We start from the raw sequence: 25,482 nt of genomic DNA, 5'->3' as shown, positions 1-25,482 counted from the left end.
TAAAATTAATTTAAGACATGACTGATTGATGCACAGTCATGCCGTGAGATGAAGAGCAGTTGGCCATATTAAGGAAGAAACTACTCAAAGCAACTGGACACCAAAGCTTTAAATCAAACATGTTTTTTTTATTTGCGATATACACGTATGCCATGGAAAGGCACTCCACTAAAACATGAATACAATACACAAAGAGCCACACATAGTTGCTTTGACATGTTCATTTACCTGTGAACTGAAGTTTTGTAGTACACAAAATGAAAATACACAAAGCATGAGCTTTGCAAGCATAAAGATGTGTGAGAATGCATCTTGAACTGCATTTCTTTATTTTTTACTGACATTAGAATTCACAGCTTTTATGCTCGACTTGACTAACAGTAACATCAGCTTGGATGGTATGTGTACAGTTGGTGTTTATGAATTGTCTGTGCTGAACAAACCTTGAGTCCAAACCAACTTTTCTGACCGCTTAAACCAAAAAGGCTACTTCTTTCAAGCTCTGATCTGCTACCGGCCTAGACGGACCAACTCTTGTTATGGAGCTGAATATGTGGAGCTAAGATGTGCTAACTTTAGTTATCCCATCTGCTCTTCCTGCGTTTCGGCGGGTCGGGAACAGCGAAGCTATCGTCTCCCCTGTCCCTCCCGTCCCCGCTCCCCCTATCCCTCCCCTCCACGCTCCCCCTGTCCCTCCCCTCCACGCTCCCCCTGTCCCTCCCGTCCACGCTCCCCCTGTCCCTCCCCTCCACACTTGCCCTATCTCTCCCCTCCCCGCTTCCCCTGTCTCCGCCATCCCTGTCCCCTCTCCGGTCATCTCTCTCTCTTCTGCTTCCGTCGCCATTTCGGGTGTCGCTGTGGCGGCTGCTGTGGCGATCCCTGTCACCATGGCGGTCGCGATCTCGGTCTCCGTGTCGGTCCCGGTCACCGTAGCGATCCTCGCCGCTATGCCGCTCGCTCCTGTCGCTGTGGCGGTGATGGCCGTCGCCGGGGCGACCCTGGGACTCCCCGTGTCGCTCCCGCGGGGTCTCTCTGTGTGTCGGGGGTGCGGGTGGAGGGCTGCTGTGCTGTGAGCCGGTTGGACAGGCGGGCACGGAGCTCAGGGAGCCGGCGCTGGTAAAACCAGGCATTGAAAAGGCGGCCATGTTGGGTCGCTCAGAGCCGTTGGCGGCCTCTGTTGGCACCGAGCTCAGGCTGCCGGCGCTGGTCCAACCGGAGGAGCTGCTGGACTTGGTGCTGAGCTTCGGAGGGCCGCTGGTTGCCGCCACAAAGTGGCTCTTATACTGAGCCTAAAACAAAACCAGACACTGAAATAAATGATTGGCTGTATGAATTAATTAAAATGGCTGCTGAGAAAATTGTTTCCACTATTAGTAATTTTCAACAGAAGATTTAAGGTGATCCATTATACTTCCTTGAACAGGTTGGAATAAGTCCATGGGCTTTACAAAACACGCTCACTGATTTTTTTTTAACACAATATAATTATTGGGTAATGAGATTTAATATTTTGGATCTCCTTTCAGAATGAGCTGTTTTAGGGTCTCATTACTTTACATCCAAATAAACTCAACTTTACACTCTCAGGTAAAAATGGCTGCAAACAGTTGTGTACAACTGTACATCTTTGAAAAGCAGAAGTAGAGCCTCCTGCACAACCAAAAAATGTGGCAGGTGGTTTGTGGATGGCATGTCAATAACAAAACACATGTCTTTTTCAGCAGACATTGTACAGTGCATACAGCGGTAAAACCAGCAGATCAACTGGGCCCGAGCTCAGCTTGGGTTGCTAGGTAACGGGGCTTAGCTTCACTGGGGTTGCTAGGTAACAGTCTGGGGTTACTAGGTAATGGGCAGGACCTGCTGACTTGTGACTTTACATTTGGAAGATTTTTTAAATGGCTCACTTTCCAGACAACAAAAACATTAACTTAATGCCAAAAATAAATGATTATATTTAATTAGTTGAACTTACTTTCCAGCAAAGAATTAATTCAATCCAAAAATGTAAAAAAGAAACCAAACACCTAAAGTACTTTTTTACATCTAATGGTGAAGATGGTAAGTGTCACACATGTAATTTTATTAAATTATTTTTTAAAGTGGGTTTCTTCCTTTAACAAATATCAACATTCAAATGTAAGGTTGAATAATCTACATTTTTCAGTGTATGCTACAGCAACACGCACAATTTTTACACATCATTTATAAATATAAATAGTTTTCATTGTGAAAAAACAAAACTAATTAAGAGAAAACATGATTACAAACAGCACCTGGAAAGCTTGTTTCAGAGCAGACATGCGGTCCCCCATCGCCCCAGTTGTCGGTTTGCTGTAGCCTTCAAAGCTACTAGCGGAAGACAAGCTGCTGCTTCGTTCCTGCAAATATTTTAAACGTTAAATTTATTTCTTCAAATCACAATTCACAGTAGGGCTGGGCGATAAAACAAATGTATCAAATCTTTGGTGTTTGAAGATTTAATTCCTTGTAAAATCTGGATTTATTTTTTCACCAATGCGCTCCTTGGGTTTCCATAGTTACGAGTGATGTCATCTTGCTTGATAAGCGTTTTTTTTTCTCTCTCTTTTATAGCTTCTATTATTAATTGGACTTTAATCGCAGGTTAACTTTACAATAAAATGTAAGATCCAGGCTAAGATTTTGTTTTTCAATAAAAATTAAGTCATGTTTTAAAAAGAACACAATCATAGTCATTTAAAAGTCTTAATATTACCAGAATGAAGTCGTAATATTTGGAGAAAGAACTCAAAAAAAATTCAAGCTTTTGTCCCATTAAAACTAATATTATGACTATATTCTTACAATTAAACAAAAATGTTCATACCCTGGCCCTAATAATTTGAAATACAACTCACAGAAGGGATGGTTGGAAAAAAAAGTGACTTTTTGGAAATATTTTCTGTCATTTGTAATTAATTTTAAAAAATGATTAAAATCTGGTGTGAAAAAAAAAGATTTTATTTTAAGTCATGTTGCCCAGCCCTAATTCAGAGGTGTTGTATTTTTGTGCTATTATTTGAATAACTTACAGAGCTCTCGGCCCCCAGACCCGGTCTCTCTTTGTAACCAAGGCCGCCTCCACCGATGTTCAGCTTCTTTCCTTTTCCTCCCTTAAACCGCGATTTCCTGAACCAGGGATTCTGGGGGAGATCAATTAAAGTACAAATTACACAAAAACACAAAATCTTACCAAGTATTTATGTAGGGCAAATATCTCAGTTCACTTGAGTTAAGGCAAAACTAACTTACAAGTAACTTTTTAGCAAGAAATAGGAGATTATTTTAAGTAAATAATTCCTTAAACGGATTCTCCTGGTTATAGATCTACTGAATGCTAAATAATATAAATACATTATTACACTGGAATGACAACGACTCTTTCACTATAAATGATTATTTATATTTTGGAGGGGTAAGTTGGGCAAATTCAAAACAGTTTGGAGGCATTTAATTCGTATGTGAGAAAAATGGAGATAAAAGATCAGATTTTAAACTGCTCAAATCTATAGAGACCGTTTTAAAGTTGGCTTTTTGTTTATAATGTATATCACATTACATTCAAATATGGATTCTGAAATGTTTTTGTCATAAATAATAAAAAAATAAATAAAAGCAATTTTGGAAAAAAATCCTAAATATTGATAAAAAGTGCCAGTTTCTCTGGCCGATTATTTCATTTATAGCATGGGAAAAATCTCTTCCTATAAGTGAAATAATCTGCCAGAGGAACTAGAACTTTTTTATCAATATTTACAATTTATTTTTACTTAAAACAAGTTTCCATAGGTTGCTAAAAAGTTACTTGTAAATTAGTTTTTTATTATTTCAAGTATACTAAGGTATAAGTGCTAGAAAATTGACCAAAAATGCTTTAGAAATGTTGCTATATTTAGCACAATCGTCCATGAAACAGCAAACGTGCCCCCCTAGTTAAAATGTGATGTGGTTTCCGTGTTAATCCCACCTGCATGGCTAAATCCATGAGCTCTTTGGGAACGGCCTGATTGGCTCCCTCCAGGTTTCGCACCAGGTCGCCTGCAAACGAAGTGTCTTTGCTGGTCAGGAGGGTGTAAGCGACACCTTTCTCCCCGGCGCGACCCGTTCGGCCGATTCTGTGAGTGTGTGTGTCGATGTCGCGCGCCACATCGTAGTTCACCACGGTGCGAATTGACGGGATGTCCAGACCGCGGGCTGGGGGAAGGACAGGGAGGTGGCAAACATTACAATCTTTTACATTTTAAAATGAATCTAAATAGAGTTACTCAGCTCACAACATGTAAACAAATATATTTATCAAAATATTTGAAGATGAAGTGGAAGTAAACACCGGCTACGTCAGTGGCCACCAGAACGGGTAAATTTTTCTTCTTGAAGTCGCTGATGACTTTGTTCCTCTCGCTCTGGTCCATGTCTCCGTGCAGGAGGCCGAGGCTGTAGCCCTCCTGAGTCAGGTTAGTAGCCAGCTCCTCAGAGTTGGCCTTCTTGGTGACGAAAATGAGCACAGAACCGGTGGAAGTGAACTCGACCAGCCTTCGGGTCAGCCAGTTCCATTTGTCTGACCCGCTGAGCAGCAGCTCCACCACCTGAGTCACGTCTTCGTTGGCCTTTTAACCGAAACCATTGAAAGGAAGAAACAAAATCTGCAGATGAATCCTCCCACAGGTAAATGTTTGACACATAATCTTGTCCTAAAATGTATTTTGTAAATGTTTTAATCTGAAAAACATCTTAAATTACCTCTCCGATGTCGCCTTGCACAACCCGAATAGGATCAACTAAAATGTCCCTCGCCAACCTCTCGATCTTTTTACGAAAAGTGGCGCTGAAGAGAAGAGCTGCAAAAGAAATTATAGTAGCAATTAGGGCTGAATAATCATGATAAATCGATTATTGAAATAATTGTCAACTAATTTAGTCACCGATAAATAGTTAACTGGAGTACAGCAACTCTAAACCAGGGTTTTAACATGAAAGAACAGAGTCAAAGCAATAATTAAGACATAACTGAGCACAAATGGCTATTTAAAATGTAAATATTAATTATATTTAAAGATTATTGAGTTTTCAGAATGTTCCTGCATTATTATTGTGCCATCACCATTTTATTACTTGAAAATGGTCCCAAAACAACAATATTATTGTTTATTGCAATAACTTATGGGACAATTTATTATCCCAGAACTTATTTATTAAAGTTACAAATCTCAAACATGACTTACTCTGCCTGTCTGGGCGAACATGGCTTGCAACTGATCTCACCTGATACTCTAAATAAGAAGGGAGAATTATTTATTTACATACTTAAAAATGTAACAATGTAAAATATAATAATGTCAGCTTACCAAATCCCATATCAAACATGCGATCAGCTTCATCAAACACCAGATACGTCACTCTCTGTAAGGATGTGGCCTTTTTTTTAACATGGTCGATCAGGCGACCCTGCGTAAACACATTTAATTCGCTCAAGTTCTCGTTCATGCATTCCGACGTCAGCAGCAGCAAGAGAAAGCAGGTGAAGTTTCTCACCGGCGTGCAAACGACGATCTCTGCTCCCTCCTGCAGAGCCTTGGCCTGCTCCCACATGCTGCCGCCTCCGTAAACAGCCACAGAACGCAGCGAGTACGCTTTCCCAAAACGCTTACACTCTGCATGGATCTGCACAACGCAAGTATAATAAATAAACGTCTTCAGCTTATTTACATCACATTTACAACACTACAGTTGTTTACCTGCTGACAGAGCTCCCTGGTGGGACACACGATGACCGCGATGGGTCCCTCTCCGGGCTCCAGCTCCTTCTGGTCCATGATGTGAACCAGCATCGGCCAGATGAACGCCGCCGTTTTACCACTTCCTGTTTTTGCAATGCCGATCATGTCGCGTCCAGAGAGAGCAATGGGGACTCCCTGGAAGAACAAATAATGTTGTTGGACCAAATTCTGGCTTAAACTCTGCAGCCTGAAAAATGGAAGTACATTTTTACTGAACCTGACACTGGATCGGCGTGGGCTGAGTGTACTCAGACTTTCGAATCTGATGCATTAGCTGCTCATCGAAGCCAAAGTGAGCAAAGCTGGTGCAAAGTTTAGGAGGAGCAGCACCAGAAACCTGAGAAGAAGAGAAAATAAAAGAAAAGAATGAGTAAAAGGAAAAGAGAACAGAGAAAAAATAAGAAAAAGGAAAGAAAAGGAGAAAAAAAGAGAAGAGCAAGAAGGAAAGAAGAATAGAAAAGAAAAAGTGAAAAAAGAGGTAAAGAAAAGAAAGGTAAAAAGGTAAAAAGAGAAAAAATAAAGAGAATAGAAACAAATAAAAAAAGAAAAAGGAAGAAAGAAAAGAAAGGAAAAACAAAAGGAAAGAGAATGGAAAAAACAGAAGAAAGGATAAATTAAATAAGAGAAAAAAAAGGAAAAAAGAAAGGATAAAAAAGAAAAGGAAAAAACAGAAAAGAATAGAAAAGAGAAAAAAATTATACAAAAGAAGTGAAAAGAGAGAAAAGGAAATAAAAAGAAAGATTAGAAATAAGAAGAGAAGCAAAGAAAAGAGAAAAAAATAAAACAAAATAAATATTATATTTGAAACAATTCAACCAAATCATGTTAAGGTAAACAAACTTCCTCAAATTAATGCTTAAAAAGTCTCTAAAAAAATTCTTGCCAAGTTTTGTGGCTTTTAGCAAACAGAAATAGTTTTTGTAATTATAACTGATCTAAAATAACAAGAAAAGTTGAGTTTGATTTAACTTTAGACCGTGAGAAAAAAAAGGAAACATGTCCGTCTTTTATACGGTGTAAGAATTGAGGATCAAAACTGACATAATTAGAAATAAAACCAGAAACATATATTTTGTCTTTCCTTTTTCTTAAACATTAATTTTTGTCAAGAAAAAAAAAAAAATTTTTTATATATATATATATATATTATATATATATATACACACAGTGGGGAAAATAAGTATTTAGTCAGTCACCAATTGTGCAAGTTCTCCCACTTAAAAAGATGAGAGAGGCCTGTAATTGACATCATAGGTAGACCTCAACTATGAGAGACAAAATGTGAAAAAAAATTTTGAGAAAATCATTTTGTCTGAATTTTAAAGAATTTATTTGCAAATAATGGTGGAAAATAAGTATTTGGTCAATAACAAAAGTTTATCTCAATACTTTGTTGTATATCCTTTGTTGGCAATGACAGAGATCAAACGTTTTCTGTAAGTCTTCACAAGGTTGGCACACACTGTTGCTGGTATGTTGGCCCATTCCTCCATGCAGATCTCCTCTAGAGCAGTGATGTTTTGGGGCTGTCGGCGGGCAACACGGACTTTCAACTCCCTCCAAAGGTTTTCGATGGGGTTGAGATCGGGAGACTGGCTAGGCCACTCCAGGACTTTGAAATGTTTCTTACGAAGCCACTCCTTTGTTGCCCTGGCAGTGTGCTTGGGATCATTGTCCTGCTGAAAGACCCAGCCACGTTTCATCTTCATTGCCCTTGCTGATGGAAGGAGGTTTGCACCCAAAATCTCACAATACATGGCCCCATTCATTCTTTCATGTACACGGATCAGTCGTCCTGGTCCCTTTGAAGAGAAACAGCCCCAAAGCATGATGTTTCCACCCCCATGCTTCACAGTAGGCATGGTGTTCTTTGGATGCAACTCCGCATTCACTTTCCTCCAAACACGACAAGTTGTGTTTTTACCAAATAGTTCTACTTTGGTTTCATCTGACCATATGACATTCTCCCAATACTCTTCTGGAACATCCAAATGCTCTCTAGCAAACTTCAGACGTGCCTGGATATGGACTGGCTTAAGCAGGGGGACACGTCTGGCACTGCAAGATCTGAGTCCCTGGCGTCGTAGTGTGTTGCTGATGGTAGCCTTTGTAACATTGGTCCCAGCTTTCTGCAGGTCATTCGCTAGATTCCCCCTTGTGGTTCTGGGATTTTTCCTCACCGTTCTTGTGATCATTCTGACCCCATGGGCTGAGATCTTGCGTGGAGCCCCAGATCGAGGGAGATTAGTAGTGGTCTTGTAGGTCTTCCATTTTCTGATTATTGCTCCCACAGTAGATTTCTTCACACCAAGCTGCTTGCCTATTGCAGATTCAGTCTTCCCAGCCTGGTGCAGGTCTACAATTCGGTTTCTGGTGTCCTCCGACAGCTCTTTCGTCTTCACCATAGTGGAGTTTGGAGTGTGACTGTTTGAGGTTGTGGGCAGGTGTCTTTTATACTGTTAACGACTTCAAACTGGTGCCATTAATACAGGTAATGAGTGGGGGAAAGAGGAGCCTCTTAAATAAGAAGTTACAGGTCTGTGACAGCCAGAAATCTTGCTTGTTTGTAGGTGACCAAATACTTATTTTCCACCATTATTTGCAAATAAATTCTTTAAAATTCAGACAAAATGATTTTCTCAAATTTTTTTTCACATTTTGTCTCTCATAGTTGAGGTCTACCTATGATGTCAATTACAGGCCTCTCTCATCTTTTTAAGTGGGAGAACTTGCACAATTGGTGACTGACTAAATACTTATTTTCCCCACTGTATATGCGCTTTTATTTTTAATTATGTCAGGTTTGGTCCTCCATAAATATCTGGTTTTAACTGTAAATAACGTTTTCCAAATTTAGGCTTTCAACATAACATTAGGTTGCACTTTATTACAAAACCGTGCAGTTTGAAAATCATTCACTAATTAAGGACTTTATACAGACATCAAGCACTTTCCAAACCTTGAAAACAGCTAATTTAAAGCAACTTTGTAGAAGTATTTGGAATAAAATAGCCATTTGAATGTGAAATAAAAACATAAATAACTGGCTTACTCTCAAGTTGAGTTTCTGCCTCAACTCCAGCACTTGGCTGCCGTTGAGAATGCTCAGCTCCTCGTGTTCATTGTAAAAGTTTTTCTCAAATGGGGGGTAGTCGATCTACGAGACAGAGGATTCACAAGAAAAAACTATTATCTTGATCTTTCTTTAAATAAATCACACAGTTAAAGTGATTTCTACTAATGAGAGTACCTCTGAGTGGTCAATAGGTGGCAGCGGCAGGATTATTTTCTTCGTTGTAGAAGGAATTGGGTTTCCATCACTGTCATAGTCGATGTTTTCCTCCTCTTCCTCCTGGGTCAGCCCCGCTGTGGGATTCTCTGCCATGTAGCGGAAATACGCTTCCTGTAGAGAATACAGAACTTTATTTTAAAAACAAACATAGCACTTCATAGTTGAGCAACTAAAAACATAAAATTACATGACTTGTCGGATTTAAATAAAAAAGAAAATTCACAAAAATCAGGCCACAACAATGATCCTAATTGCAACCTGCGGAGTCGGAGAAATGTGATGCAGAATAAAAGATCAGAGAGGTTACAGGAAGTACGTCTCTGGATTGAAAAACTTTGGAAAGCTCACTCACCTGTTCATCTTCTTCCTCAATGTCATCACGAATACCCCTGAAAAAAACAAGCGGAGAAAAAAAAACTTCCCTGCAACTCGTTCATACACCAAAAGGAGCCCACATCCCACAATGACTCTGCCAAACGCATCACTTTGGTTTTGTGACTTTTTTACCCACAGTTAATGGAGCAACTTAAAGACACAAAAGTATCACCCAAACTTGAGAAAATAGGAAAAATCAGACAAAAACCTAAAATAATTACTGTAAAGTTTAAGCTTTTATCGGTTTTTTTCTCAGGAATTTCTGTCTTTAATGGATAGATTAAATGAAAATACTTACTTGGATGATTTTTTCTCCTTTTCTTCTAGTTTCCTCATGTCTTTAGCTGCTTGGTTCTGAGAAAAAGGAGATAAAATAGTAAAATACAACATTTTAATTTGTGTAAATGTTTAAAGATAGCTTCAGGTTCATTGTGGGAACTACTGAGAAACAAAATGAAACAACACCAGATCTTCAGTGGAGCTTTGGATGATCAACTATATCAAGAATGATTGCAATGATCAACAGTATTGTTGTTTCGAGACCATTTTCAAGTAATATGTTGATAATGCTACAATAATGCAAGTTCACCATATTTAAGACCAAAAATATTTTATTTTGAAAAAAACACTGGAACTGGAAGATATTTAAATACCCAGAATAAAACACAACAACCAAAAACGGTAAATAAAACGTAAATTAAAACCATTTACAAGCAAAACTACAACTAAAATGCATTTAATGTCACTGTAAACAAAATTGCTCCTCAAAAAATATTAATGATCATAATGGAGATTATTGAGCTCATTTTAACTTATTGACAGGCCTAATCTTCAGTTTCACCCTTCCAGTCTTTGTGAGTGGTGGATTTTTATGCTTCAGAGTTCAACAATAACTTTATATGACTTTCCCCACCTCGACCTCTGCCATGAAGGCGTCCAACGGGTCGTCTTCGCTGTCTGAGCCGCCGCCGCCGCCCGACTTCATCTGCTGCCGCGTGGGCGAGTTCTCAGCAGGAATGTAGGGCAGATCGGCGTTGCTGCTGGACTCTTCTTCATCGTCTTCAAAATACCTATAACAAAGGAAAAACAGACGATTTTAATTTGCACAATTATGTTTACATTCCATTCAGATCTTAGCAGTTTGACTAATATTGTTGTAAAACAGTAAATTCAATGAGGGCAGCTGTCACTTACGCGTTTTCTTCATCAAAATTAGCTCTTTTAGACCCTATTTTGTAGAAAGACGGAAGCTGTGGGCTTTTCCCATAACCACCACTTGATCCAGAAGCGCCAACTGTTGTGTGAGATTTTGGGGGAACATTAGGCTCCTCTTTCTTCCCTGCAAGGGAAAAACCTCCAAAACCAAACCCACGCTTCACTCCTGGACCGCCTTTGTTCCAGTTCATGGCTGCGCTGTGAAAAACAAACAAACAAATGTTTGAACTGCTTTAATCCCTCCGTTAGATTCATATTTGATCATCACTGCAGGGAACCTTAAAGATTTTAGTCCGTTAAAAACTGAAATAAAAATTGTGATTATGAAATATTCTCATTGTAATACCCAAACTGTAATTATTACTTCTTAAACTACTTTTCCACAGTTAGCATCAGGAATTAATGCTGTTTGTCTCAAAAGATTATTTAAAAATACATATATTATGTACTGTTTAGCAGTACAGTTACTGAATGTAACTGCTGCAGTTAAATACTCTTGTTGATCGCTGGTAAACTTAAATTTATATATATATATATATATATATAATCAAAATAAATAACCCCCCCATTAGTTTAGGAATCATTCAATGATTGAGCTTCATTCGCAAGAAGACAAAAAATAATCAAATCGAAATGCAAATGAGTAAATATGTGTACATCTAAAAGAACAATTGTACACTATCGAATATTTTCATCTTTAAAGATTGACGCTTTGCAACAACGATTTGATTTTCGTTTTACAACACAACATGCTAGCATTAGCTCAAGGCCGCATTAGGGCTAAGGCTAATGTGTGCGAAGAAAAGCTCTACATTTAACGAAACGGTGAAAAACCTCGATAGTTAGTTGCGCTATAACGTATAAATCATCAATAAAAGCGGTGCTAATTTTAAGAACAGATATTTGTGCATTTGTTTACCTATTTCGGAAGCTAGTAAATGTTTCTGTGCTTCTTTTAGAACGCAGTGGGCGTCTTCGTTAGTTACGTCATACGTAATAGCGGCGTCTCGTCGTAGTTGGTGCGTAACGTCGACCAGAAGCGTAGAGAGGGGGATTGCTGGAAACATTCTGCAGGAGCGGATGGACCGATAAATAAAGGTACTAAGAAATATTTTATTTCCACAGTGATGTCGTGTTGCTCTTCACTGGCCGGCGGTAGGTAGCTATGCGTCAAATAACGCCGTTTAAATTGGTTACAGTAAGTTAAAACAACTGCTTTTGCTAACTGTTGTTAGCTGATGCGCCCTTCACCATTAAATAGCAACATTAGCAAAGCTGTTCTCTGAAAGAATAGCTGTTTTTCTTCATTAAGTGTGGCATTTGCACTTAGCTTGCTATCACTGAGTACGTATTTTCCCTTATATTTTATAGTTATTTCAGCAGTATTGCCAGTTAAATTTGTTTTGCTGGAAGGGTTTAATAAAACAGACGGGGCAAATTGAGAATTTGGATGGTTTTGCAACGTGCAAAAAAAATTTTTTAATCAATTTTCCTATCTGGTTGCTTTTTGTCTTTTAAAATGGACCTAATCAATAGTCCTTGATGCTTTAAGTCTTCCTTAAAAGACTTTGCACTCATTTTTATTTCAATAAAAAAATTTTTACAGCTAAGTACGAGAACATTTTAAGAGGATGATTATTTTGTGTTGCATTTTGTGTTTAAATTCAGTTCAGTCTGGTACTTGAACCATAACGTTAAACATTTTTTAACTTTGTTTACATGCTATTTTTTGGTGCTCTCGTTCTGTCATAAAGACGATTACTGAATATTTTTTTCTTACCTGTTTGAGATTCTCACAACATTATAAGTAATAAATGACATGTAGTTAAAATATTATTAATTATGTCAGCTTTTGGACAAAGAACACAAATCAAAAGGCTAAAATGTGGGATGCATTAGGATGCATTCAATTTTTCAGTTAAATTTTAAAGAATATCAGTTCTTGTGGTAAGCTGCAATGACAGGATGGAGGAAACATTATTTTCATTACAGTTCCTTTATTTTCACAGATATTCACAAAGGAAGTTAATTTCAGCATCCCATGTAAGAACAACCTCAGGAGGATCAATGTCGTTTCTTGTAAGTGTTTCCATTGATTGATTCATGTCTTCAACCCTGTTTTTCTAGGTTAATATTAAACCTCATATAGACATTTTGAACTAATTGAAGTGAAATAAAGTCTGTTAGAGTATTTTTTGCTTTAGTTTTTGTAGAGTTTTTACAGGAAATTTGTATTTTTCTTGCACGCTTGCTGTTTATTATTAACCACTGCCGTCAACAGCCTTAATTACTCTCTCTTTGTCTTTCTGTGGACGTTTTTCTTGCTTTCATTTTGCTTTTTTTTTCATGCTTGAAATTAACCTTTTCTATCTGTCAGCGCTGGGTAACTGAGAAACTGAGTGTGGAGAGCCTGCGGGATCTGGAGTTATTTGGAGGTGAGGTTCAAGAGAAACACTTTTTAAGAAACTACTTTAGGTTGTTTCCTCTCAGTTCCTGCTTTGCTTTGCTTTCCAGACATCATTCTGAATTTGTTATTCATCGTTTTGTCTGAGCTTTTTTTATTTCTTTCAGTTTTTGTCAACATTTTATAGGAAAATGATGCAAAAAAAATTCCTTTGATTACCTTCTCATGTGTGCTGCGGACGCTTTTATTGGTTTACTGGTTTGAAAAATCTAAATCATTTTTATTTGATCTAAGAACGAGAAAAGTTTCAGAAATAGAAACTGCCAGTATTCACTTGTTTAAGTGAAACTGTCATCATAGAAGAAAATAAAACATTTTGTGTTTTTTTTTTATTTATTTATTGACACTATTCAAGTCTATAAAATATACAAAATAATAATTTTCAGAAGAATTTGATTTTCTTTTCAAACAAAGCTGACAGGACAGGAAAACCGCAATGAAAGTGGAAGAAGAGACATTTTTATTCAATAATAGCACTAAATCAGAACCAATATCTTTGTATTTTTAAAAAGTATAAATACTCTAAACAGTTGCATTATTTTTTCAAAATGTTTTCATGTACCTTAAACATATAAGCTCTGCTTGACGGCACTGACATTAGTGGTTTTGATGGAAATTGACAGTAAATTTTTAAAGGGTCGACGTAGATCAAACGTTGTGCAAATATGAATATTTTTTCAGTTTTTAAAAAACTATATTTGTTATGCAAAATTGCTGGATTGGATTTATTTCACTGCAACTTTACCTCATTTTCATTTGATTGCGTCTTTCAGCATTTGTGCATGTTTGTACAAATTGGTCATTTGTTTTGGCTGCACACGATTCCCATTGCCTTACATAAAGTTCCTGTCAGAATTTTAGATTTAATCGATATGAGCATGAATATCAGTCATTTTCTGCTGTTACTGATTATCTCTACACAGTGCATTTCAAATGAATCGTCGTCGCAGTTTGATTGTATGCAGCATTAATTTTGCTCAGATGTTGGATAATTGAGAAGTTGTTCGAAAAGCAGATTTAAAAAGTAGAAACTACAAGTTACTTCACTGCTAAAATAGCAAATGTAAGCCAGAAAAAAACTGTTTTTTAAATAAACTTTGTTGTTGGAATGGAAATATTGAATTAGTGTAACATTCACCAACATTATTGTTTTCCTAATTCTTCTATTGATACATTTGAGCTGTTTTTCTCCCAGGATGAAATGATTTTGCAGCGTGTAAAAGTGAATTTTGAAATCCATACATTTTGAAATCCATACATTTTGTTATTGATTTGCTGTATGTTGCTCAGGAAGCTGCACCTGAACCACATGTCTCGACTCTATGTGTAATCGGTCAAGTTATTTTTCAGTGCTGCGTTTCCTGCGGCAGATCAGACTTTCAAACAAACTTTCAATGATGTTGAGTTTAAAAAAAGATGTGAAACCAGCACTTTTACTTTCTGAGTATTTTTGTGGCTCTTGTGGCCTGAATTCACAGCAGTGCAGACAGGAAAGAAGTGAAGAGATAAGTGGGGGAGAAACGCAGACATGCAGCAAAGGCACTAACGTTGGAAGTTAAACGCCAGACGGCTGTCTGCAGGTCTGACGTCTCAAAACAGGTCGTCTCTAGAAAAGCCCAACCTTTTAAAAATTACGCACTGAGCTTAAAAGAAGAGATTGTGTTAATATCAAATAATCGGCCAGAAAAACACAGATGGGTAATAAATTAAATTCATCGTTTAATTGAAGTTTCCTGTTTTTGAAGTATTAATTTTTTATAAGAAAACTATAATTTTTTTCCATTATTTTACTCCTTGGATTTCCAAAGCGGCCATCTTGTTTTACAGCTTCTGTTTATTTTTGGACTTGAATTCCAGTCAGCCTTACACACTGATTTTTTTTATTTTTTTATTTCTAATTACGAGAGTAAAGATTTCTGAGAATAATAAAGACGTAAAATGAGGAATGTTGAGCATCTTGTGAAGTTATACTTTGGTATAAATTTTACAAATTATACTTAATAGAAATATTTAACTTTTAACACATCAGCATCAAATTGTTATCAGCAGCAGGACTTAGAAATTGTGCAAATAACTGTTTATTTTGAAAGAACTAATTAAAACAAGTTTTTCTGAGTATTTTTAAAATGTTTTTTCTGGTAAAATTATTGTAAATATTATGACTATGTTGTTGTAATTAAAGAAAACAACTAATGGTCCATTATGCAACTCACAGAAATAATAACTGAAATAAAAGCCACTTTTTGAAATATTTTCTGTCATTTTTAGAAAAGAAAGCTAAAAACATCTTTTATGAAAAAATCTGATTTTAGTTTTAAGCCTCATCGTTCGGCCATAATATATGTTTAATTTTGACTCTGTTGGGATTATTTTTGAACATCCACCAAAAATTAAATCTTGTTCACCCAACTCTTTGCTGTTGTTGTAAAATCATCCTGTCCTGGGGGGAAAAAAACGGATAAAATCCCCAAATTACTATGACATTTATGCTCATGATGAGTTTATGTAAAATTCTGACTGAAACTGTAATATCTGTAATTAGGGTGGATTTTTTTATTTTGTGAAGCAGGAAACTCCTTCAGTCAGATCTCCATCATGCAGCGGCTGTGCTTGGCAGCTGAAAAACCAAAACCCTCCTGTGAACAGAGATCCTTCTCTTGTTTTCTTTGTGTTTCACGTATTTGTGTCATTGACATGGTTTCTCTACCCCAGAGCAAGCTCAGGGATTCTCACACAGGAAAGTAAGTGCGGTACTCCTGTCACTGCATCATCATCATCATCCTCATTCTCCATGCTGCCTTTGTGTATGTGCGTGCATGCACTGATACAGTACGTATGTGCGCACAGAGATTTACATTTCGAGGGATTCATGATCTCTCCAGGCTTTGGACATGTTTGTATGCACGTGTGTCCAGTTCATGCTGCACATGCCTGTTTTATAGATGGTTTTTTTTTACACCTCACAAACGAGAGCTTTTGTTGCAGAGTTTATTGTTTTTCCTCACAGATTTAATACTTTTCATGTGAAGCCTTTTAAAATAGAAAAATCCTGAGTAATTTGTGTTTTAACGTGTTACAGACTGAAAGTCCAAGCTCATTGTGTAAAGAACCTGTGCTGTGAAGTTTTCTCTGTCTGTATGGAGTTCAGATGTTGAAGTTCTTTGCCGTCCACTTTGGGTCTGATCACTGTTCGGTTCTCCATTTGATCAGAAAACTAAAGCTGCAACCAAAGATTATTTTAGTAATAGATTATTCAATCGATTAATCAATTAATCAGATGGAAAAACTACCACATTCTGCAGATATTTCAGTTTTTAAATACAATATTAGAAATTCATTAAAATATGCAAATAAACAAATAATTCAGTTGCTATTTAAAATAAGAAAATGTGATAATAGCATTCCTTCATCGAACGCTTGATTATTTGCAGCACAAGATGCAGCTAAAAAAACCACATCTAACATCAACATGTGAAAAACAGATTAATAAATGGATAGAAAAAAGTGTTTAAAAGATTTTTTTACAGAATTTGAACTAGGTGAAGCTAAAACGGACACTTGAGGAGTTTTTAGTAGAACTGATTTATAGATTGTTTTTTTCTTTTACCTTAAATGCAAAATGTTAATGTTTTGTGAAATTTTGGCTTAAATAAAGTTCTGGCTTTATTTTTCTTCTGGCAGTTGGCCTTTTTAAGTTTGTATTCTCTAGTTAATGATTAATCTATTACCAAATCAGATGACAATTATTTCAAAAACTGATTAATCATGATTAATCATTTCATCCCTTAAATTCTTTTGTGCATTTTTGACATAATTACTGTTTTGAGTATGATGTTCTTTCAGCAGTTTATTTTGAGTCTGAATTCTTCAGTTAACAATTAATCAATTACTAAATTAGTTGACAATTCTTTTAATAATCAATTAATCATGATTAATCTGATTATTTGTTTCAGCTTTAATATTTTTTTTGTCCATCTTAGGCTTAGTTGCATTTTTGAGCATGTTGTTTTGTCAGGAAGTGGCCTTTTTTGAGTCTGCATACTCTAATTACTGACTAATCAGTTACTAAATTAGTTTATTTCAATAATCGATTAATCATGATTACTCCGATTAATCGTTTCAACCGAACATGAAATATTTACAAAGGTTTCTTTAAACCATGGCTGCCAGAGCATGCTCGATTTTCCTGCTTAGACGGTTTTAATTTGTGCTTCCTGGGTGCGTAAAGCTTTACCATTTAACTTTCTGTTTATGGAAACAGTCTCTGGTTTTATCTGTGTAGATATTTACAGAGGCTAAATGTGCATTTTTATTTTAAAATGAAGTCATACATTAGCCTTCATCCGCCTCACCAGCTCACTGCTGCAGTCGGTTAATTTCCATCATTTTTCAAAAGCGATAACTTGATGGAAATCAGGAGTCCTCACTGCCAAGAATGTGGAAATGTTTACATGCTGCTGTTCTGTTAGCGGTGGTTCACAAATACGTTAACTTACTGTGGCCACAGATCCTTATGGAAGCATTTCACTGCCACAGTTTGGAAACAAATTCAGGTGCCGCATTTTGTTTTAACGAGAAAGTTCAACGTTAAAAAGTGAGAGTTTTGTTACTAAAAAGAGATGAAAGGCTTGTTTAAAACAAAAGTTTTTCATTTTAATGAGTTTTGCTCCTCGTTCTAACGAGAACGTGTTCAATGCGATGAAGTTTGTCATTAAAGAATTAAAACCATTCTCATTTTAATTAGAAAGCTAAAATGAGTTTTCTCATTTTAGCTTTCTAAAATAACGAGAAGGTTATAACGAGAAGGTTTCTCATTAAAATGATCGTTTCTCGTTAACAGGAGATGCAAAACGTTTAAAATAAAAAATTATCAATTTAACGAGAGTTTCTTGTTGAAACAAAAAAATATTTTAGTTATAACGAGATTGAAAACTTATAAAAATATGGGTAAGTTTAGGTTGATTCAAACTGAGAAGGCTTTCTCAGTTTAATGAGAAGTTCTTGTTGAAAACGAGAAAACCTCGTTATAATGAGATTCATTGTTTTAACGAGACAAAAATTTCTCTTTAAAATTATAAAATTTCTTGTTAGAATGATAATTCATCTCACTCAAATGAGGGTTAGAATTTGCTAAAATGAGAAATGTTCTCATTTAATTGAGATTAGTTTTACATCTCATTATAGCGAGAAGGTTTCTCGTTTATGAAGAAGTAAAAATATGCTTGTTAAAAATCCTTAACGTAACTAGCCGTGACTCTTTCTTCTTACCCTCTTTCTTCTAAATATCCCAGAATATGTTTTACTTTTACAACCTTTTTTTTATCTAAAAGAGAATATATTTTGGTTTTAATGACATTTAAATCTCGTTAAAAGGAGATCCTGCTTCTGAGTTTATTTCCAAGCTTTGACAGTGAAACACTCTAGACCTTAAAGTGGAACTGTTATTATATTTTTAATTATTTGACCTTTAAGTCAGGCTTGTACTCACTGGATATGATGGATGTTGTTACTAATGTTTTAAACCCACTAGTGCTGTCTGTCTGCCTAACACTGTAGTGCCACAGATTGGTCTTTTCTGTTGTTTTGTGATGGTTTAAGGGTTTTATCTGAGACGAATGAGGCTGAAATCAGAGTTTCGTGTTGATTTGTTTTTTCTGCTCCAGCCCCATGAGGACAGTGAGGAGAGTTTGAGCTCGCTGCCACGCCGAGACACGATGGGCTCCTTCCTGCCAGACAGCGGCTCATACGAGCTGCTCACCGTTATCGGTAAAAAACAAAAAAAGCTGACATTTATGCACTTTTTATGTTTTAGCATGGACAGTTTCAACAAATTTTTGATGGGTAGTTTCTCTACAAAAACAACCAAATCACTTTTTGTTGATTCATGCAGTATTTTCTATTGAGTCATGCATTTGTTTGCTTTTCTAATTCTATTCTAGCTTGTTGCTGCTTTTGTTTTGTTTAATTTGTAATAACAAACTGTTTTATATATAATATTGGGCAAAAAAAAATTATTTGTCATTATTAACATTATTGTACATTTATTTGAGAAATTTTGATTCCCCCCCCATATATTAATTCCTTCTGTTTCCATAGCAATAATTGATGTCAGCACACTGAGGGCGGCCATTTTGTTTGACAAATATGTTTCATAGTTTCTGTTTATTTGGACTTTGAATTCAGGTCAACTGTACGACAGAATATTAGGGTCAAACTAGGATTTTGTTTTTGTTTTTAATTACAAGAACAAAGTTATAACACAACAAGAATAAAGTCAGAAGATTACCAGAGTAAAGTTGTGATATAACCAGATAAAACATTTGTTTTAAACATTTTCAAATTACTTTGTGCCTCACGAGTATAAGTTAATGTTTTTATCCGTTCTGTAGATTTTTTCTGTGTTTTTAATACCTGTACATGGAGCTGTGTAGGTAAACGTTGAACTCAGATAAGTTTGTATCCTATTTTTAAAGTGAAGCATATTTTTGGTTGTTAGGAAAAGGCTTGGACGACCTGATGACTGTGAATCTGGCTCGTTACAAACCCACTGGAGAGCATGTGGCCATTCGTCGAATCGACTTGGAGTCGTGCACCAACGATATGGTCACCTACCTGCAGGTCTCCTTCTGTTTAAGAATGATTTCTAACGCTGTGATTTATTGGGAATTATTATCTCAGCTACTGTGGTATAAAAAAATGCATGCCTCCTTACAGATTTCTTCACTTAAACGTTGCAGATCATCAAAGTTTAACACAAAAGAAATATTTTTTAATTACATTTTTATGTTTAATTTGAAAAAATTGTCCAAAACATAATTATTTAGCTTACTTTATATTGTTAGACGAGTTAAATTTAAATAACATCTTAATTTTACAGGATTTTGGTAGCTAGTGAAATGGTTAATTTATATTTTCACACAGAATCATGTTGGTTTGGACTACTTTTTCCAGTTATTACTTCAGTTTATCAATTTAAAAACTACCTATGTTACATATGTTACAAGTTGTCTGATTTAAAAATGTGTTGGATGATTTGAAAACATTTAAGTGTGAGGGGGAAAAAACCCCAAAAGGTGGCATTTAGACTTTCACAGCGCTCTACAGTTTTGTCAGCCCTTAAAAAATCTTACTGAGCATTTTTGTCCAGTTTCTAGAACAAATATCTTATTTTAAGTGCATTTTAAACAAGACATTAGAGCTTGTTTTAATGCAATAATTCGATAATATTGGTGAAAAAGTTCTAGTTCCACTGGTGCCGTTACCTAGCAACCCCAGCAAAGGCCAAGCCGTTACCTAGCAACCCAGTTCTAGTTCCATTGGCAGATTATTTCACTTATATAGCAAGACAATTCTCCCATGTTATAGGTGAAATAATCTTCCAGTGGAACTAGAACTTTTTTGATAAATATTAAGAAATGATACACTTAAAACAAACTCCTTTATCTTTTCTGTATGTTAGCTTTGTTTTATCTCAAGTATAATAAGATATTTGCACTAGAAACCAGACAAAAAATACTTGGTACGATTTGGTATTTTTGCAGGGAAGTTTTTTTTTTTTTCTGTCTAATATAATTTTCCCTGCTCATTTCTAAGACTTTTCTTTGCTCTTTACACAAGGGTGAGCTACATGTGTCAAAGTTGTTTCATCACCCCAGCATTCTGCCGTACAGAAGCGTCTTTATAGCAGAAAACGAGCTTTGGGTCATCACACCGTTCATGGCTTATGGTACCAAACAGAAACACTCGAAACGTCTTCCCCTGTTAAATCTAACACAGGAGATTTTCTTATCTTTATTATTATTTTATGTTGCAGGTTCAGCTAGAGATCTCATCTGCACTCACTTTTCGGATGGGATGAGTGAACTCACCATTGCGTACATTCTGCTCGGCATGCTAAAAGCTCTTGAATACATCCATCACATGGGATATGTACACAGGTAAGATTAACTGATATATGTGAAAAAGATGAGCCTATCTCTGGAAACCGCACTGCATTTTCTGTTATCATCTTGTACTATATTTTGTTATTGTTGTTATTGTTAACCTTATTTATTTACATATTATTTTAAACACTTTAAGAACTTTTTGTGTGAACCTACATAACTGTTCTAAAAACTGTTTTTACTTTATTTTCTTTATGTTATTAATATTCTTAGCTAGTTTTGATTGTATTTTATTCTCAATATTTCTCTCTGCTTGTCTTGTTAGTCTGTTGTGATAATATGTTAATTATTGCATGATGAATTAAAATGAGCTCAATAATTTCCCTCTGATTGTTTTATTTAAAGGACAATTTTGTATACAGAGACTTTATAATCATTTTATTTATGATTTTGGTAAAAAAATTTCTCTGTTTTATTGATCATTTTTAGTTGTGTTTTATTTTGAATATTTAAATATCTTCCAGTTCCAGTGTGGATTGTTTTATTGGTCTTGGAGATGGCACACTTGCATTGTTATGCCAGACCCAGTAAATTAGTCCAAAAACAATGTGATCATTTTATTGCAATAATTATTGTGATAATTTATCATCCAGCTAAATGTATTATCAAGACAGGCCTACCTGTTTGTTTTTATAACGTTTTGGACAAGTTACATATGTGGAAAGTTTTATTTGATATCTGACCACATAATATAATTCAGATTGTAGTAGTGAAATTAAATTCAGTTCAAATTCAAAATTACTTCATGGATCCCAAAGGTAAATTATCATTTTGTTTCAGATTCTTCATAGAGTTTTGGTAGATAGTGATGGCTGATTAAGACCTCCTGTAGCAGTCTGTATTACAGTGAATCAGAAGAAGCCTCTGACTGAAGACACTGTTTTCCCAAGACAGTCTGATGAAGAAGATGGTATTAGTTAAACCATGCATTTGGATTTGACTGATGGCGGGTTTTTTTTATCGTTTTGCCCATAGAAGTGTGAAGGCCAGCCATGTTTTGATATCTGCAGACGGACAGGTCTGCATGTCTGGTCTGCGGAGTATTTTCAGCCTCATCCGTAACGGCCAAAGGGCCAAAATGGTTCATGACTTCCCTCAGTACAGTGTGAAGGTGCTGCCTTGGCTGAGCCCTGAAGTGCTACAGCAGGTACGGAGCATCAAACCGTACCGTAACCCTGTGTGTCTGTCCTATCAGTAAACATATTTTAATTGTTTTCCCCAGAATCTGCAGGGATACGACTTTCGATCAGACATCTATAGCCTTGGCATCACGGCCTGTGAATTAGCCAATGGACACGTGCCGTTCAAAGACATGCCAGCTACACAGGTGAGCAGAAACTCAAAGCTACTTCAGCCATTTTGACGCGTCACATCCTGTTAATCAAAAGAAAGCCACTCAAGGGCCTTAGAGGTGCAGCAAATCCTCAGAAACACATAAAAAATGCTTGAATTCAAGTAAAGAAACATGAAAAGAATCCCAGTTACTCGGCTGTAGTTCTGAATTTATCTATTAAATGGGACAAAATTTACATTTTTATACTTCCAATAGTGTGCCATTACCTAGCAACCTCAAACAAGCCCATCCCCGTTACCTAGCAACCCAAGCAGAATTCCAGCACATTTGGTCAGCTGGTTTCACCGTCACTGTACAGTGGCTGCTGGAAAAGAAGTGTTTGGTTGTTGACTTACCATCCAGAAACCATTTTCTGTATTCCTGTAGGTTGTGTGGGAGGCTCCACTTCTGCTTTTCAAAGATGTACAGCTGTAAAACTGCACATCCGTTTACAGCCATTTTCACTTAAGAGTATAAAAGTTGAGTTGGGGGCGTGACCCGCAGTGTAAAGCGTTTTGAGAGGTCAAAATGACTGGAAAAAGTTCAGTCCATTTACCATTGAGGTTTGTGGTTGTTGTAAAAAATTCGAAGGGTGTAAATACTTTCAGAAAGGACTGACTTTGGGTTTTAACAAAATGACCTACATTTCTTATTTTCTTGCAGATGCTTCTGGAGAAGCTGAACGGAACCGTGCCTTGCTTGCTGGATACCACCACGATTCCCCCGGAGGAGCTGTCGCTCAAGCCGTCCCGCTCCGCTGCCGACTCGGGGATCTGCGAGGGCCCGAGAGCCGGAGGGCCCCGGCACTCAAACGGAGAGCCGTCTTCATCCTCCGGAGGACATCCGTACAACCGCACATTTTCCCCCCAGTTTCATAACTTTGTAGAGCTGTGTCTGCAGCGAGACCCGGAAAACAGGTTGGTGAAATCTGATTCATGCTGCGTATGATGTTACTAAAAACACGAAAGGCGTTTTTCTAAAGTTTTACTTTTTGTTGCAGACCATCTGCTGCCACTCTTACTGGACATCCTTTCTTCAAACAGGTGTGTGGTTTTTAGTTTAGCTTAAAATGTATGAAATCAGGCATGTTTTCTTTTAAATAAGTTTTTTCTTACTTTCTTACAAGGGCTGCAACTAACGATTATTATAGTAATTGATTATTCTGGACAATTTCTGTTAAATAAATTGGCACATACTGCAGATTTTTCATTTAACCACCTAAGCAATTTTTACACAAGTTTAGAACATTTTTTAAAAGCAAATAAACAAATAATTCAATTCCTCTTTTTAAAGTAAGAAAATGAACATTTTACCTAAAATGCAATAACTTGACTATGTGTAGCAAATGATAAGAATACAGTCAGGGCTAACCTGTTGGTCGTGTTTTTTGGATTAATTTAAAGGATAATAAGGAGCTTAATAGGAATTTTATAGAATTTGAACCTGGTGAATCAAACGAAGCTACTTGGGGAGATCTGGGTTCAACATATTTCCTTTTTTTTTATATTAAATGCAAAATGAATGTTTTGTACAGTTTTGGCTTAATTTCTGCTCTATGTTCTTTCAGCAAATTAACTTTTCCTTTTAAAACTGATAACTCCAGTTAACGATTAATCAATTACTACATTATTTGACGATTATTTCAGTAATCAATCACGATTAGTCATTTCAACCCTACTTTTTGTATTGGAAAAACATCTTTCCAGCTGCACTTGAGACTTAATTTCTTTTATGACAATAAAAAAAGCTTCTCCTTTCCCCTTTATCTGGCATCATGTTTGTCTTTTCAGATCAAACGTCGGCCGACGGAGGCGCTGCCTGAGCTGCTGCAGCCGGTGTCGCCCATCACTTGCTTCGAGAGCTCCGGGCCGCAGGACTCCGTTTCTGGACTGGCGAGTCTGGAGTCTGGCCTGAGCCACCTGGAGGTGGACGACTGGGACTTCTGACAGCCAAGTACTCAACAAGCAGTGGACTGGATGGAGAAACTCTTCACTGAGGATGGGATTTGTTATGTCATTGATCTCCTTTTAAATTGTTTCCACTGTAATTTAAAAGGAAGTTTTTATTCACAGACAAATTTAAAGCTAACAGTATCAGGGCTGTTGTGAAAAAGTGGGCATGGAGGAGTAAATATCTGCCTAATTACTCACCAATTTACAAGAAAAAAACGTGGAAAGTTGTAAATATTTAGGAAAAAAATTTTCATTTTCCACTCTGACAGCCAATAATTTATGTTAAAACTTGAATATTGTGACATTATGAAGTCAAATGTGTAGGAAAAAAATCTGAATCTTACCAGGTGATATCTCAGATAAAATCAGATAAAAAAATATAAGAAGTCTTCTAAGAATGAGTTGTACCTGAGTTTTTCTTCTGAATCAAGAGCATCTCTGGTCCAAATTTTACTGCTTAAGTATTTTTATTGCAAATGTCCCACTTTATGATCTCAGAGAAATTATTTTTGTTTTCTTCTTTACAAATTTTTGGCTTTACAATGTCAAAAGAAGATAAAATGTATGCCTTCTTGCAAATTTACATCTTATCAGAACAGGTTTTTTTTCTTGTAAATATATTAATCTCACCTTTTAGTTTTTAGGTGGAAATTTACTCCACCATGACCATTTATTTTCTTCTAATGGTCCCAATACTCTGCATCTTGATGTCTTGCTCATGTTCTGTTTTCTAGATGTGCACAAACTCACACGGCACTGAAGGCCTGATTACGGTTCACTAAAACACAAAATGCCATTTCTGAGTCGATCAGAAGCTGCTTGATATTTTTTCAGGAACACTTATTTTGCATTTAAATGGTAACTTTATCATTTCCCACAGATGACTGTTACTGCCTTAAAGCAGATGGAAATGTTCTTGATTAACTAACTGAACAAACTGGATGTAAATGGGTTTTTTCACTTGCTTCGAGCTGTTTTTTTGTTGCACAATTTGAAACTGAGTGATTGGGCTGTTACTGATGGGGAAAGTTTTTTTTTTTTTTTTAAATGCTTGTTTTGTTTGCATGTATATTTGAACGTAAGGGCAAAAATTAAAACCTGAACAATAAA

The 25,482-nt window shown here is 36.4% G+C and overlaps 2 protein-coding genes across 4 annotated transcripts; one reads left to right on the top strand and one right to left on the bottom strand.

The window, feature by feature from the left end:
• Positions 1 to 107: 107 nt before the first annotated feature.
• ddx42 (DEAD (Asp-Glu-Ala-Asp) box helicase 42) lies at positions 108 to 11,732 on the bottom strand. Its single transcript, XM_017306244.2, has 18 exons — positions 11,600 to 11,732; positions 10,660 to 10,878; positions 10,379 to 10,535; positions 9,764 to 9,819; positions 9,443 to 9,479; positions 9,049 to 9,201; positions 8,851 to 8,955; positions 6,016 to 6,135; positions 5,757 to 5,933; positions 5,554 to 5,682; positions 5,367 to 5,466; positions 5,244 to 5,291; positions 4,762 to 4,859; positions 4,352 to 4,628; positions 3,989 to 4,215; positions 3,054 to 3,164; positions 2,277 to 2,381; positions 108 to 1,289 (listed from the first exon to the last, which is right to left on the bottom strand). Exons 2-18 carry the CDS (start codon positions 10,869 to 10,871, stop codon positions 576 to 578), a joined length of 2,826 nt encoding a protein of 941 aa, XP_017161733.2. The 5' UTR covers positions 10,872 to 10,878; positions 11,600 to 11,732; the 3' UTR covers positions 108 to 575.
• On the top strand, positions 11,658 to 25,482 carry strada (STE20 related adaptor alpha). 3 transcript variants are annotated; one of them, XM_008416303.3, is made up of 13 exons: positions 11,658 to 11,778; positions 12,690 to 12,759; positions 13,058 to 13,115; positions 15,857 to 15,885; positions 18,808 to 18,910; positions 19,641 to 19,762; positions 20,762 to 20,870; positions 20,958 to 21,081; positions 22,063 to 22,234; positions 22,310 to 22,414; positions 23,084 to 23,337; positions 23,421 to 23,463; positions 24,211 to 25,482. In XM_008416303.3, exons 2-13 carry the CDS (start codon positions 12,748 to 12,750, stop codon positions 24,364 to 24,366), a joined length of 1,287 nt encoding a protein of 428 aa, XP_008414525.1. In that variant the 5' UTR covers positions 11,658 to 11,778; positions 12,690 to 12,747; the 3' UTR covers positions 24,367 to 25,482. The 3 variants fall into 3 exon arrangements, with proteins under 3 accessions (XP_008414525.1, XP_081466378.1, XP_017161734.1); XM_081610252.1 differs by lacking the exons at positions 13,058 to 13,115; positions 15,857 to 15,885; XM_017306245.2 differs by lacking the exons at positions 11,658 to 11,778; positions 15,857 to 15,885.

The sequence above is a fragment of the Poecilia reticulata genome, chromosome 8, assembly GCF_904066995.2.
Source record: "Poecilia reticulata chromosome 8, P_reticulata-male-v2, whole genome shotgun sequence".
NCBI classification, from domain to species: Eukaryota; Metazoa; Chordata; class Actinopteri; order Cyprinodontiformes; family Poeciliidae; genus Poecilia; species Poecilia reticulata.
The sequence above is the reverse complement of the archived record's forward strand: the minus strand, read 5'-3'. Positions and strand labels throughout refer to the sequence as shown.

Bases quoted from the DNA above. Each gene is read 5' to 3' on its own strand.
- ddx42 (XM_017306244.2), bottom strand. From the start codon at position 10,871: ATGAACTGGAACAAAGGCGGTCCAGGAGTGAAGCGTGGGTTTGGTTTT. The intron at 6,136-8,850 runs GTAAGCCAGTTA...TCTTCTTCTCAG, and splicing joins GGCAGAAACTCAACTTGAGA to GTTTCTGGTGCTGCTCCTCC. The intron at 4,629-4,761 runs GTAATTTAAGAT...TTCGGTTAAAAG, and splicing joins TGCAAGGCGACATCGGAGAG to GCCAACGAAGACGTGACTCA.
- strada (XM_008416303.3), top strand. The intron at 18,911-19,640 runs GTAAAAAACAAA...TTTGGTTGTTAG, and splicing joins CGAGCTGCTCACCGTTATCG to GAAAAGGCTTGGACGACCTG. The intron at 23,464-24,210 runs GTGTGTGGTTTT...TTGTCTTTTCAG, and splicing joins GACATCCTTTCTTCAAACAG to ATCAAACGTCGGCCGACGGA.